Source organism: Callithrix jacchus, chromosome 4, assembly GCF_049354715.1.
Source record: "Callithrix jacchus isolate 240 chromosome 4, calJac240_pri, whole genome shotgun sequence".
Classification (NCBI taxonomy): domain Eukaryota; kingdom Metazoa; phylum Chordata; class Mammalia; order Primates; family Cebidae; genus Callithrix; species Callithrix jacchus.
Genome location: NC_133505.1, coordinates 70630683 through 70647293, shown reverse-complemented (window position 1 = coordinate 70647293; position 16611 = coordinate 70630683). Strand labels below are relative to the sequence as shown.

Below are 16611 nucleotides of genomic sequence, written 5' to 3'. Positions count from 1 at the left end.
ATATTGTTACTTAAGACCAGGAAAGATTTGCTAAGTATGGCATAATAATTTCTTAGTACCAGGCTCAGACTTTGAGGTGTTCATGACTCCCACCTCTTTTTGAAGCCTCAAATTTATGTCTAGGTCACCAATCCCTACTTGCCACCAGAAATATTATAACGTAATTAAATATATTTATTTGTATATTGATTATCTATTGAGTATTCTCTAATCGTAAGATATTGTTGAAATGTCATGACAGTGAGACATGATACTGTCCCAGGTAATGTACTAACACATAAGTAAGATTATGTACTCTTCAGAGCACATCTCATGGTTGTTCTATTTAATTTAGAAAGTGAACACATTTTTAAAGTACTAAAGTAATTTTTTTCTTCACTTTCCGAACATATAAGTTGCTTGATTATAGCAATGTGTCTTCTGGCTTTCTTTCTGGAAGTTTTAAATTAAACCTGTTTCCTGTACAAGCTATTTTAGGATATTCACATTTTCTGTGTAATGCTAAATATAACCAAACAATTTTCAGTTATAAGCAAGAGTTCTATTTCAAAGTGTAAAATCTAGAAGACCACAAGAATATCAGGTGTAGTTTCAAAAACTATTTCTGTATAGTCAGGAGGTTTGTATAAATAGAGCTTTATGTGAATTTGCCACAAAAATATGGTATAATTTGATCAGGATTTTCTTAAATTATTTCTGATCCAAGAACTCTAATAGTGATTTATTCTAAGACTATTGTAATTTCTGCCATAATGTCAGTGATTTTATTAACAAGTTGAATATTTTGTTTTAGGTTTATTTATTTATTTTGGCTACACTAGGCAAACTTCTGCCTTCAAGTAAAAGTTTGATGTGTTTACCTTTTCTACAAAACAAAAAGGATATAAAACTCCATATGAAATTGCCATATTGAATATATTTTTGGATTTGGGCCAGTCTTGATACCACTAGATCAGGTGTCTACATCTTTTTGTCTAAGGCACTTACAGGCACTGATATATTTTCTCTATTATGCCATGGAAATACAAATAACCTTACTTCTTAAATCCTTATAGCACAATGATATAGAACTCATACACTTAAGTAATTCTAGAGTACATATCATTGTATTATCTATACACAAACCAAAATTACTATGATAAACTGCATTAAATGCAGCACTTTGGATAATAAAGTGTCCAATCTCATATGGGTTGAAATTGGGCTCATGTATGCACAATTGTCTCTCATATGTTTTTCCCAAATATGTTATATATTTAAAATAAAAGTTTCATTATTTTATAGCTTCAGGTTTCATAACTTTTTATACTTTAATTTCATATCTCAAACAATAAAATGTTTATGCATGTCATATAATTTTGAACTCCCTGAACCAGATTTTTATTTTAATTTATATTTAAATAGTTTTTATAAGTGTAACCTTTTCACATTGCTTTTCAAATTCTCTTCTAACACTTGGAACTTCATGCAGCCATTTAGGCAGAATTTTTAAAAAGATGACATTTGTCTTGAGCATAGCTTATTCAAGTTTAAAATGCATTCGTTGACAATATTAAAGAAATATTAATGAAGCATCCACAGTCTATCAGTCACTTGGGTCATAACTTTAGGACTCAGGATAATAAGTAAAGAAATTTATTTAAGTTTTTTCTATTTCTAGAAAATATTTTTCATTGAAAATATAAATGATTAAAAACTAATAATTATAATATTTTAACATTAGATCATATTTTCAACTTGTAGATTTTTACCTAGTAGGCTTCTGCTTTGTTCTTTATATCATATTATTCACTTATTTCAAATTTAACTGTATTTTAAATTTTTTATTTATTTATTTATTTTTGAGACGGAGTTTTGCTGGTTACCCAGGCTGGAGTGCTATGGCGCGATCTCGGCTCACCGCAATTTCCACCTCCTGGGTTCAGGCAATTCTCCTGCCTCAGCCTCCCGAGTAGCTGGGATTACAGGCACACGCCACCATGCCCAGCTAATTTTTTTATATTTTTAGTAGACACAGGGTTTCACCATGTTGACCAGGATGGTCTCGATCTCTTGACCTTGTGATCCAACTGCCTCGGCCTCCCAAAATGCTGGGATTACAGGCCTGAGCCACCACGCCCGGCCAATTTATATATTTAATAATGTAGTTAGCAATACGTTCATAATATATTTTAGCCCAATTAAATTTTTCAAGAAATGTCTTTAAATTTACAGAATATTTTTAAGTTAATATTATGTGTAGGTTACTACAATTTCCATCAAAATTGATGTGTTTCTTACTGCAAAGCTTTCAATCTGATAGCCATTAATGTTATTACTGAGTACCAATGTGCACATATATATTACCATTTATTTGAATTTATTAATTATGATGTCAAAATGCTTGACATACCAGTACACAGTTGGGTGAAAAGTGAAGAGTGCTTTTGTAAATTGGGTAAATTTATTTTAGCTCAGTGATTTTCAGAGGGACTGTTTTGTTTTCTGGGGGCATCTTGGCAATTTCTAGAGTCGTTGTCCATATTCAGAATAATTAGCTGGAACAGTTGACATTTAGCACGTAGGTAGTGAATGATGATGTTATAAATCTTTCAATGCACAGAACAGTTCAGGCAAAGAAAGAGTTTTTTATGGATTGCAGAATTTCTAAAAGTCGTGTCATATGTTAATGTGCATATAAAACCTATATATAAATATCTAAGCCTAGGTCTAATTTTTATATCACACGTTTGCACAAAATAGTTTTATACAATTTTAATAATCATTGAATATATCAGGAATAAATATTTTATGTTAAAGAAATAAATATTATTTTTCATTCAGAAATTTCTTAGAATTTAACCATATTGAAAAAAATACATCATCCTACTTGAGTGTCTAATAGAAAGTGACTATTATCAGTCCTTATTTATGGCTGCCAAACCCACAGTAATGCTGTGCATGGGTGCAAACAGCTAACCACTTCAATGGATTTTCTAGCTCAGTTATTCTTTAGTATTTTTGTATAGAAATAGTGGTCTTACAAGTTAGTAGTCTTTTATACTTTTACATTAGAGTTAGGGAATTATCTTGGTTAATTTTAATATTAGGTTTGCAGGTAGGATACATTATGAATTCTATTACATGAAGTAAAGAGTGTGCTATGAAAACCAGAAATGTACTATTAACAGAAATTATTGGTCTGATTGATTTTAGAGTATCTGTTTCTGGAAGTAAAAGGTTAAGTAGATCATACACCTTTAAAAGTATAACTAATAGACGATCAAAAACAGACAAATATTTCAAAATTATGAGAAATAAATCATATCACAATCCAATTCAAAAAATAAAGAAATAAAACACAATTCACATTTCAAAACAGAAAACAAAAGTATTATAAACACGTAAAAGATATATTGGTTATTAACATCTATTAAATTACCTCAAAAATCAAACTAAAAGTGACTAGGCTGTTTAAGAGGTTCATTATTACAATTTGACTTAGAAGGATTAAAAAATATATAATAGATAAACTTAGTGGAGAGATCCTAATGATAACAAGGCTGGAACTACAGACTTGCTATATCAAGGTGGAATTTAAGAGAGAAAGTGTTACATCAGATAAAAAGTAGTTTTTATTTAGCTTTATGTTGATGTACTAAATGCATTTTGCATTACAATCAATAATGCCTGCTATTAATTTAGGCTCCTGAATGTACTTAAGTATATGAAGAAGTCAAAAAATGAGGAGGTATAAACTGAATAGGAAGAAACAGAATTATTGTGGTTTATAGATGATAAGATTAGAAATCTAGTAAAATAAAATAATTGATTTAAATAACCTATTAGAAATAAAATAATTTTTTACTGTGTTCTACTGAAAAATCAACATAAATCAACATAAGAAATGTATAGATTTTGGATAAGAAATAAATGTCATTTAGAGAATAAAATGAAGAAAAATATCTTACAGTAGTCTCCCAAAAGATAAAATACCTAGCAATAAAGTGTTATAAATGTATAACCAAAGAAAATCTTAAAACTATAATGAAGGATTTAAGACAGATAATTAAATGCTTTCAATTGCATAGCATGTTCTTGGATAAAAAGTTTCAATGCTTTAGTAACTCTAAATTCATATATAAATTCTATATGGTCTCACATAAAACAGAAATAAAACTTTTATTTTACTATGTGTATATATAAAGGATAAAAGTTGAAAGAAAGAGAAAATCTATAAGAGTGAGAAAATATATTAAAACAAGGTATTAAAATATGTTCTGGGGTGTTAAATCAAACACCTTGTACTAAGGGAGTCTATGACTCATGTATATGAGTCATATTCATATGTGTAACTTATATATAAATATATACTTATCTATCTGAATTAATTTAATATAAATAGCATTTCCAATCAATGGTAGAAAAGAAATTACATCATTTAACAATTTAATAAATTATTTATTAAATAAAACTATCACTAGAAAAGTATGCGAGTGAATATTTGCACATCTTAAAATGGGGAGGCTTTTTTAAACAAACACAAGATTGAGAAGCAATTAAAGGAAAAACAGAAACAGGTGTTATATAAAAATGCAAAATTTATAAAGCCATAAATTCCAAAGACATTCAAGCATCTAGAAAAAATATTTACAGTAAATTAGACAAAGTGATATCATTTTAATTTAAAGATAATTTCTAGGTACTCCTGTTAAATATGGACATTGTAGTACATGGGTTTTTATTTTTTCCAAAACCCATTAAAATTCAAAGGGAACAAAGAGCAAGGGAGAGGAAACAAAAGAATAAATAAGTGGATTACTCCACCGAATAGAACCACCAAACTAAGTTGGTAGCAGAGGGGAAGCCATTAAACAAAAGCTGAACACTCAAAAGACAGGCATTGTACTCATCAGTCATTCCTGAGGGCGGGATCATGGTGAGCCTGAAATCAAAGAATTGGTTGAAAGCTTTACGAGCTGTTAAACTCCTGAATTCTCACTTCTATTTTGTGTGATAAGAACCGAACAGCCCGTTCCATTCTTGAGCAACAAAGAGTCCAGGCATATGGTGCAGTACTACAGAGGAGAAATTAAGTAAAAGGCTACTCACAAAACAAAGCGAACAAGGTCTTTTTTCCTATTCTGCTCTAAAGTGTGAGTGACCAGGCCACTTCCACTGACTGGCTCTAGAAAAAAGAATACTGACTCTGAGACAGAGAGTTCTCAGACAAATCCACCAGGTCTCTGCTTGATCACAGTCCAATAAAGTTAGTCACTAGAAAACCACTCACAGTGAATACATGGAATTTCAAACCATATTTTTTGGTGATTTATTTTTCAATATGAGTGGAGAGTCAAGCATAATCATATATGCTAAGAATCCTCTAATTTCCCTGCCAGAGACCAAAGACAGTTGGTGATTGGAAGGTCAGTAGAAATTCAGAGGAAATACAAAGATGAGGAGCATGTTTAACATCTGAAAAAAAAAAAAAAACCCAAAACTTAAGATTACTGCCCTCAGAGTAGTAAGAGAAAGGTAGAAAAAAGCTATTTTCAAATCTACAGTGTGTGGACAGTTTTAGTTTTCAAGAGGTCTAACCTAAAAATAATATACTTCACTTAAAATAGGAAGTCAAGTAAGGAAAAAGATTAGGAGTTAGGAAACTCAGGATCCAAACCAGAAGATAGGAGGTAAAGCTTCCCAGGACAAACGTGAAGAGTCATCCCAGAAGACACTGTGCAGTGAGCCTGCAGATCTACCCATTCAGGAGAGGCATTTCTGAGGACAAAAAGACTGAGGCTGAGAGAATATCCAATGTATTTTGCATATTGAGGGACATGGGGAAGTAATTATGACTGGGTGCTTAGAATAAGTAAACAAAACAAAAAATAAAGGGATTAATAACTGCCAGAAAAGCAAAAATGTTCTATAAAATTAAGTGCATACTACCCCTTTCAGCTATAAATAATATCACTGAAGTCATAATTATATAAAATGAGTATCAGTTTATCATAAAATTAACCTAATTTTATATTGGAAGAATAAACTAAGGGCTTGGTGTGTGTATCTGTGTGTGTGTGTGTTTGTGGGTGAGGAGCAGTGTAAGAAATTGAAATACTTCTCTTCCATAGGAAGAAGTCAATGAATAATGTCTAAATGTGTTTTTTTATTAAGTAATACATGTAAAATGTTTTCTTTGGAGCTATTGATGTAAATGCAAACAATGAAATACTTAAAGATCTTCAAGTAGGGGTCCAAAGTGGCTCCCGCCGGAGGTCATGGCGCTCGTGAAGGCGAGGTCATAAGTTCAAGGCTAACCTGAACAACCTCATAAGCTCAAACTGATTGGCAAAAAAAAAAAAAAAAATCTTCAAGTAGTTACATATACTGGCATAATGAGTTAGAAATGAAAATGCACTATTTTACCTTCTGAAAACAAAATAGTTACTGTATAAGAAATATTTGCAGTTATTGTAGGAATATTACATACTATTTGATGAAAATAAAAATTTAAAATAAACCAGAAAATTAAAACACGGACATAAATTTAAAACCAAAGTGCTAGGCATTTCAGAAATTCTGGACTACTTTCAAGGCATTGGAAGCAATACTTTCTTAAGAACATCCCAATGAGCTTCCAAGGATGGCCATTAGAAAACAACAAATTGCTTTTGAGTTTTTTTGATCTTGCTCCTCTAGTTCTTTCAATTTTGACCATAGGGTGTCAATTTTAGATCTTTCCTCCCTTCTCTGATGGTTATTTGTTGCTATAAATTTCCCTCCAGACACTGCTTTAAATGTGTCCCAGAGATTCTGGTACGTTGTGTCTTCATTCTCGTTGGTTTCAAAGAACATCGTTATTTCTGCCTTCATTTCACTGTTTACTCAGTCAACATTCAGGAGCCAGTTGTTCAATGTCCATGAAGCTGTGCAGTTCTGAGTTAGTTTCTTAATTCTGAATTGTAATTTGATTGCACTGTGGTCTGAGAGACTGTTTGTTATGATTTCCGTTCTTTTGCACTTGCTGAGGAGTGATTTATTTCCAATTCTGTGGTCAATTTTATAGTAGGTGTCATGTGTTGCTAAGAAGAATGTATATTTTGTGGATTTGGGGTGGAGATTTCTGTAGATGTCTATTAAGTCCCTTTGGTCCAGATCTGAGTTCAAGTCCTGGATATCCTGGTTAATTTTCTGTCTCGTTGATCTATCTAATATTGACAGTGGAGTGTTAAAGCCTCCCAGTATTATTGTGTGGGAGTCTAAGCCTCTTTGTAACTCGTTAAGAACCTGTTTTATGTACCTCAGCGCTCCTGTATTGGGTGCCTACATACTTAGGATCTTTACTTCTTCTTGATGCATTGATCGTTTTACCACTAAGTAATGCCCTTCTTTGTCTCTTTTAATCTTTGTTGGTTTAAAGTTCATCTTATCAGAGACTAGGATTGCAACTCCTGCATTTTTTTTCTCTCCATTTCCTTGATAAATCTTCCTCCATCCATTCATTTTTAGCCTATGTGTGTCCTTGCACATGAGATGGGTTTCCTGAATAAAGCACACCAATGGGTTTTGACTTTTTATCCAATTTGCCAGTCTGTGTCTTTTAAATGGGACATTTAGTCCATTTACATTTAAGGTTAATATTGTATGTGTGAATTTGATCCTGCCACTTTGATGCTAGCTGGATGGTTTGCCCATTAATTGACACATTTTCTGTATTGTGTCAATGGTCTTTACCATTTGGTACATGTTCCTTTCTGTTTAGTGCTTCTTTCAGGAGCTCTTTTAAGGCAAAAACTCAAAATCTAGCAGAAGACAAGAAATAACTAAAATCAGAGCAGAATATAAGGAGATAGAGACACAAAAAATCCTTCAAAAAAATCAATAAATCCAGGAGCTGGTTTTTTTGAAAAGATCAACAAAATAGACGGACCTCTAGGCAGATTAATAAAAAAGAAAAAGGAGAAGAATCAAATAGATGCAATAAAAAACAATAAAGGTGATATCACCACTGACTCCACAGAAAAGCAAACTACAATCAGAGATTACTACAAACAACTCTATGCACATAAACCCGTAAACCTGGAAGAAATGGATGAATTCCAGGACACTTGCACTTCCCAATCCTAAAGGAGGAAGAAGTCAAAACCCTGAATAGAACAATAACAAGAGCTGAAGTCGAGGCAGCAATTAATAGCCTACCAACCAAAAAAGCCCAGGTCCAGATGGGTTCACAGCTGAACTCTACCAGATGTACAAAGAGGAACTGGTACCATTCCTTCTGAAACTATTCTAAACAATCCAAAAAGAGGGAATCCTTCCCAAATCATTTTATGAGTCTAATATTATCCTGATACCAAAACCCAGCAGAGACTCAACAGAAAAAGAAAACTTCAGGCCGATATCCATGATGAACATGGATGCAAAACTTCAATAAAATACTGGCAACTGATATCGACAGCACATCAAAAAGCTTATCCATCATGATCAAGTAGGCTTCATTCCAGGGATATGAGGTTGGTTCAACATATGCAAGTCTATAAATGTAATCTCCCACATAAACAGAACCAAAGACAAAGGCTGCATGATTATCTCAATAGATGCAGAGAAGTCGTTCAACAAAATCCAACAGCCCTTTATGCTAAAAACTCTCAATAAACTAGGTATTGAAGGAACTATCTCAAAATAATAAAAGCTACTTATGACAAATCTACAGCCAATATCATACTGAATGGACAAAAACTGGAAGCATTTTGTTTGAAATCCAGCACTAGTAAGGATGCCCTCTCTCCTATTCAACATAGTATTGGAAGCTCTAGCCAGAGCTATTAGGCAAGAAAAAGAAATAAAGGGTATTCAATTAGGAAAAGAGGCAGTCAAATTGTCTCTATTTGCAGATAACATGGTTATGTATTTAGAAGATTCTATCATCTCAGCCCCAAATGTCCTTAAACTGATAAACAACTTCAGCAAAGTCTCAGGATACAAAATCAATGTGCAGAAATAACAAACATTTCTATACACCAATAACAGACTAACAGAGAACCAAATCATAAGTGAACGCCCATTCACAATTTCTACAAAGAGAATAAAACACCTAGGAGTATATCTAACAAAGTATGTAAAGGACCTTTCAAAGAGAACTATAAACCACTGCTCAAGGAAACAAGAGTGAACACAAACAAATGGAGAACCATTGCATGCTCATGGTTAGGAAGAATCAATATCGTGAAAACGGCCATACTACCCAAAGTAATACAGAGATTCAACGCTATCCTCATCAAGCTACCAATGACCTTCTTCACAGAACTGGAAAAAAACCACCTTAAACTTTGTATGGAACCAAAAGAGAGCCCACATAGCCAACGCAATCCTAAGCAAAAAGAACAAAGCCAGATGAATCAAGCTACCTGATTTCAAACACTACAAAGCTACAGTAATCAAAACAACATGATACTGATACCAAAGCAAAGATATAGACCAATGGAACAGAATAGAGGCCTTGGAGGCAATGCCACATATCTACTGATCTTTGACAAACCTGACAAAAACAAGCAATGGGGAAAGGATTCCCTGTTTACTAACTGGTGTTGGGAAAATTGGCTAGCCATGTGCAGAAAGTAGAAACTGGACCCCTTCCTGACACTTTACACTAAAATTAACTCTAGATGGATAAAAGACTTAAACATAAGACATAACACCATAAAAACCTTAGAAGAAAACCTAGGCAAAACCATTCAGGACTTAGGCATAAGCAAGGACCTCATGACTAAAACACCCAAAGAATTGTCAGCAAAAGACAAAATAGACAAATGGGACCTAATTTAACTCTAGAGCTTCTGTACAGTAAAAGAAGCAATCATTAGAGTGAACCTGAAACCAAAATAATGGGCAAAAATTTTTGCAATCTACCCATCTGACAAAGGGCTAATATCCATAATCTACAAATAACTAAAACAGATGTACAAGAAACAAACAAACAAACCCATTCAAAAGTGGGAGAAGAATGTGAACACACTTTTCAAAAGAAGACATATATGAGGCCAACATATATCATGATGAGATGAAAAAAATGCTCATTATCACTGCTCATTAGAGAAATGCAAATCAAAACCACATTGAGATACTACCTCATGCCAGTTAGAAGGACAATCATTAAAAAGGCAGGAGACAACAGATGCTGGAGAGGATGTGGAGAAATAGAAACACTTCTACACCGTTGGTGGGAGTGTAAACTAGTTCAATCATTGTGGAAGACAATGTGGTGCTTCCTCAAGGATCTAGAAATAGAAATTCCATTTGACCCAGCAATCCCATTACTTGGTATATACCCAAAGGATTATAAATTATTCTATTATAAAGACACAGGCACACGTATGTTCACTGTGGCACTGTTTACAATAGCAAAGACCTGGAACCACCCCAAAAGCCCATTGATGATAGACTGGACAAGGAAAATGTGGAACATATACACCGTGGAATACTATGCAGCCTTAAAAAATGATGAATTCCTATCCTTTGTAGGGACATGGATGAATCTGGAAACCATCCTTCTCAGCAGACTGACACAAGAACAGAAAATCAAACACCACATGTTCTCACTCATAGGTGGGTGTTGAACAATGAGAACACATGGACACAAGGAGGGGAACATCACACACTGGGGTCTGTTGGGGCAACCAAGTGTGGGACACCGAGGGTGTGTGGAGGCTAGGGATGGATAACATGGGGAGAAATGCCAGATGTAGGTGACAGGGGGATGGATTCAGCAAACCGTATTGCTGTGTGTACCTAAGCAACAATTCTGCATGATCTGCATATGTACCCCAGAACCTAAAGTACAATTTATAAAAAGAAAGAAAGAAGGTTTAAAAAAAAAAGACAGCAACAGATTGCTGAGCTGCTTTTCCTGTGTAAGGGCAGAGAGGCAGGAGGCTGAAGTGTGTGGTATAATGGGAAGGAAGTATTGATATCTTATTTTCTTTTGTGCTCATTATAAAATTAGTGTTAAGGATTTAAATTATTTATTGTAGAAAAATATGTTGTTATCAGGAAACAAAAAGGGAAATGGCCAGTGACTTTGCAAAAAAGTGTGGTTATTCATACATTAAACACATAAAATTCATGGCAAAATCAGATAGGTTTTCCAATGAGACTGGTAGGTACGAAAACATATTATTATATGCAGAACTCTCCAGCGTTTGGGAAGCCCAGCATTCTCACATCAGAAATGAAAATATAAGTTGTTATGAGCTTTTTAGAGGGGGATTTGATAAGAGCTATTAAAACTAAAAACTTGTATTCTTTTTGATTAAGACAATTCTGCAAGAGATTTATCCTATAGATCCTTTTTATAGAGTCCACCAATATGTTTGTACAAGGACTTCCATTCTGTATAAATATTAGCACTGTAATTTAAAACACACAGTAATTTCAGTGTTTTCAGTGGATAATATATTATGATACATTCACATAATAGAATATTTTCAACCTTTGAAAACAAAATGTGCTAATTTGGATTGATATCTCAAACATATCATTAAATGGAAAGAGAAAATTTCAGAGCATTGTATATTACTAAGATATAATCCTTTTTTAGAATTTAAATATATATAAATATGTATGTATAGGTAGGTTTGTATTTTAGTTAGGTTCATATAGAAATGCTAATGCTAAACAATAAGGTAATATACCTGTGTTATGTCAAAAATAAAATTTGAAAAATTCCCAAATTGGGAACAAGTAGGTTGTTGCTCTAACTACAACTCATCAAATTTTTAAAAGACAAGTACACAAGCAAAAGTATCTATCTTGAAGACATTAAGGCTCAATAAAACAAATATTGAGTGGTGATCATATAAAAATATATGCAATAGAATGAAATATAAAAATCAAGTCAATTACCAATTCAAATTTGCTATGGCCAAATGCAGATTCTTGTTTCTATCCTAAATTTTCTCCTTTTAAATCTTTCTTTTAATAAAAGGTGTCACTATCCTCACACGATTCAGACTTAAAAAGGAATCATTTTTCATAGGTTATGTAGGTTTTAGAGACTTAAGGCAAGACCCTAATAGATAACTGCCAAACCCTATTTCAATTATCAGTTTTTGTTTGTTATAGTATCTGATTGAGCCAGTACCTCCATATTACTCCTAATTTTCAAAAATATTCTAAATGCCTTAAGCTTCCCATATATAATATAGAGTCAACCTCTTGATAGCTTTCTTGAGATATTGATAACTTAGAGATTAGCTCAGGAAGAATTATAAAGATAGGCCTTCATATTCTTGTACAGGACATCCTGTCCATTTAGGAAGGAACTTTCTAAAATTTCCTTTTTATTTTCATGGAAAAACAAAAAGCATTATGACTAAACCTTGTATAGTGGAGGCACAGAACTATATAATAATCTTGGAATTATACATAGGGCCCCATGTAATTTACCACCCCAAATAAAACACTGTTGAAAGTGAAAGAGCACTATTAACACGCTATTAACAATTTACAAAAATATGATTAAACAAGGCCTAGAACAGGCCAAAAATTTTTTGCTATGTGACAGTTGTTTTGAATTTACCTAGAATTATTTTTGTACTTGGAGGGAGAAGAGAAAAGGTATTGAAGGGAAGTAATTGTATTCTATGACTTTATTTTAGATAACTTTGTTGTAAGGGTGTTTGATATAGGAGGTAACAGTTTGATTTTTACTTGCCAAGTAAAAATTATGCAATACTATTTTGTGAAAAAGAGGCACAACTGGGAATTTTGCAGATGAAGAAAGGGCACAGATATACTTATTTAACAAAGAAGTTTGAAAAGAATTAAAACCAATGTTTTCTTTCCAAGGCCAGGGATTTGAACACATCAAGCCATCCACTATAGTTCCTACCATTAATAATCTCAGTGATCCTTGACAAACTGCATTAAATGGCTAACTTCTTTACAGCTACAAGAAGGAAGAGTTGAACTAATTGACCTTTAACAATTTTGCTGGCTCCAAACACTTACCATCATATAGAATTATGAGTGTAATGACTTAGGTTCAGTAGGTTAATATTTATTAATAATAACAAGCAAAATGATTTGTCATAGCTCTTCTCAGCCCATTAACATGTTTATATGATAATGTTAATTGCCCTTTGAATGCTTGGTAAAGAATACTTGAAAATCATGGTACTTTACTTATCACTATGATTTAGATTTTTTCACCTTATGCTTTCTTTTTCAATTTATGTATGTATATAAAATATTCAAAGAAATGCATATGGGTATGTTATGTAATGTATAATTATATTAAAATGATTTCATAGTTTATATTACTAACACTAGTGCCTAGATATAGAGAGGACCAAAGAAATGATTAAATAAATTAGGTTTTGAACAGATGTGTGGGTGTTTCTGTGCATATCTCTATTTGAAATGAAGAAAAAAGTGAAAAATCCTTGTCCCTCTAACTCTGGAAAAATATTCCCACTTTTGTTGATAGCCAACCTGGTTCTCAATATTAAACCTAAAAATATTTCAAATACATTTTATTTACATAAATTGCAGACTATTTCACAATGATCTTTACTTACAAGAAAACTATGTAAAAAACTACCAGTAAAAGATATTGGTTAACATTGAATTACTATGGGAAAAATCTCATCAAAATTTGCAAATTTATTAAAATCTGTATTCAAAAAATTAAAATAATGAATGAATGAATTATGTTCATGTATTCAAGAGTACATATATTTTAAAGTTCAAAATATTATAGATTTAAAGAATAATATGAGAATACCTGGTATTCCTTACAGCTAGATCTTAAATAATTGCATTGAGTGACAAACTGTGTTTGAATAATCTATTAGATATATCTATATCTATTATCTATATCTGTATGTATATATAAGTTGTTGCAAAAGTAATTGCAGCTTTTTGTCACTACTTCCAATGACAGCAATTACTTTTGCACCAGCATAATATTTGACTACACACACACACACACACACACACACACACACACATTAGCGTAGGCAGAGTTCATGATGTGATCCTAGCTAACAGAGCAGTTAAGTGGCAGAATATGTTTTTGAGACTAGATTTATTCAACACCAAAGTTATTTTCACTCATAATTATGCACAATAATCAAAAGTAATTTTGCCAAGAATAGACACTTTAGGAAAATATTTTTAAAATGTACCCCATGACTATCTTCATTAAATAATTCTTTCTGTATTTTTAAATAAATGTGTGATTTAAATACTTAAATTTATCACAATAAATTATATGACTAATTGGGTTTTTCATTTTTCTGTTTCAAATGCAGCTGTTCTCTTAGTTGCAGTGGCAGATTGTGTGTTGTCAATGTTGGCTATTGCTTAGAAAACCAGAGTATATCAGGGCATGGCCTCTGCCTGGCCCATTTGGACAATTGTAACTGTAGCGAACTGCAAAGATATGAAAGGAACATCTGTGAGATAGATACTGAAGACTGCAAATCTGTGTCCTGCAAAAATGGAACAACTAGTATACATTTAAGGGGATATGTCTTCTGCAAGTGTGTCCCAGGATTTAAAGGCAAGTTTTATTTACTTTTTTCTGAGAAATGAAATTCTCTAGTAAATAATGTTGTTAAGATACTTATTTGATATATTTCCAATGTATCTATTGACTGGTATTGTAGTCTGATTTCTTATTTGGCACAATGTAAAACATGCATTCGCTTGAATAATAGGATTGCTTCTTCGAGTAATTTAATCTGACTACATAGCCTTGCTCAGGCAAATAAGAGTAATAAGGCCAAGCTGAAGCATTGGGAATATGATGGTGTATGTCAAAGGTCTGAAGAGAAAAACAGGAAGCCATAAGCTCCAAATAATTTTGCCTAAACAGCTGAGTACTGCATTTCAACCTTTTGTTTGGCTGCATAAGCACATGGAGTGACAATTTTTTTTAGTTTAAGAATAAAATTTGGTTTTAGTATTGTCTAGGTCAGTTTGATGCCCTGATATTAATAACATTTAAGAAAAAATAAAGTCAAAAACATACTATATTCACTGTATAGTCGTAGAGGACAAGATTCACAGTGTAGTAATAAGGCAGCTTTTAATATTAAGTATCAGAAGTTAAGCATTCAAGTTTAATTACTTGATATTCTATGGTTAGTCTTACATTGAACTGATTATTTATGATTTCCAACTTATTATCATTACCTTATAAAAATCAGAACAGTGACCATACAGCAAAAAAATTACATTGTCACTTATGAAACAAGAAAATATTTTTTAAAGTTTTGTCCAGTCTGATATTCCATTTTATTAAGCAGACCCAATTCTAAAAGTTATTTGGATTTTCATCTTAACATGAAAAATATTTTTCCTGCATGGTATTTAAAGTAATATGTTGAAAGTTTTGGAAGCAATTTAAAGATAAGTTCCAAAAATGGAAATGGTGATATCATTGGAATAAATGTATGGCCATCCAGATTAGGTTTTTTAAGGCAAAATAAATTTGAGAGCAGAAATTCTGGTAAGCTTGCTAAAAAGTTGGTCGTATTACTTCACATTCAAACATGTTCTAAGTAAAAATAAAATTGCATAAATGTGCTATACCATTTATTTAACAATCTTCCATATATCACTAAATATATAGTTAAGTAGTAATTATACATATATTAACAAATGAATTTAACTCTGCATAATGTCATTACTAAAAGAAAATGTAATTTGCTATAATTTTTTTGCATGGCTATATATGGATGTGTATTTGCAAACATGATCAATGAATCATCTGTTATTTTATATATCAACTATAGTAGTTGTACGTTATATTATCATTAAATATGTATTCTGTACAAACTATATAGTTTTACCACATATATACATAATACTTATTATTGGAACATAATATAAAATTTGTATGGCCACCTTCTCCAGGTGGGATTAAACACTATTATGTTTCTTTTACTTTTGAAGTTAAACCCAACACAAGCTTCACAAACCCATATTATCAGCAAGGCCTGTATTTTCTATAATGTCTTTTTCTTTCCACTGAATTATAAAAAATCCTCTAGGTTTCTTCATTTTAAAATGTTCAGTCCTAATTCTAAACTCTTCACACAGTGAGAAGTAAAGGAACTGATCTGTCTGAACTTTTCTAGGGATGCGAAGTTAATCCCCCTAAAAGCAGAATATTTGGCGGGGGGGTGGGGCAGTTTAAAATAGATGCCCCTCTCTTTCCATCCCTATTCTCTTCCTCTATCTGGTCTTTCTATTAGTTGTATCTCCCTTCATCTGGAATTTCCACCATCTGATTTCTCCCTTTCCACTTGGCTTCTCTCCCCATCATGTTCTCCCTTTCCATTTGATTTCTCCTCGCTCTCTTTTTTCCTCCTTCCATTTGGTTTCTCTCCCTCCACCTCCAAACTCATGTGCTTTCTGAAGGCATTTGTTAACATTTTAAAAACAATATTACCATGGCTTTTATTTCAAGTATAATCACCTGTATTTTCCCTGATCCCCATCACTTTTTTGGAAATTTTAGTCTTGCAATCAAATTATCAGAGTAAATATCAGTCTCTGTATCTCTAGCCTACAGGACCACAAGCTTTATGTTAATGAGATTCACCTGGAGGTCTTGCTTGT

The 16611-nt window shown here is 32.5% G+C and overlaps 1 protein-coding gene across 1 annotated transcript in view; it reads left to right on the top strand.

The window, feature by feature from the left end:
* The window catches only part of EYS (EGF-like photoreceptor maintenance factor), a 1911700-nt gene that overhangs the window by 190788 nt on the left and 1704301 nt on the right, over positions 1 to 16611 (top strand). Inside the window, exon 9 of the mRNA XM_035296026.3 lies at positions 14295 to 14545. Within this exon, the coding sequence (XP_035151917.3) occupies positions 14295 to 14545 (251 nt within the window). The remainder of the gene's footprint in view (positions 1 to 14294; positions 14546 to 16611) is intronic.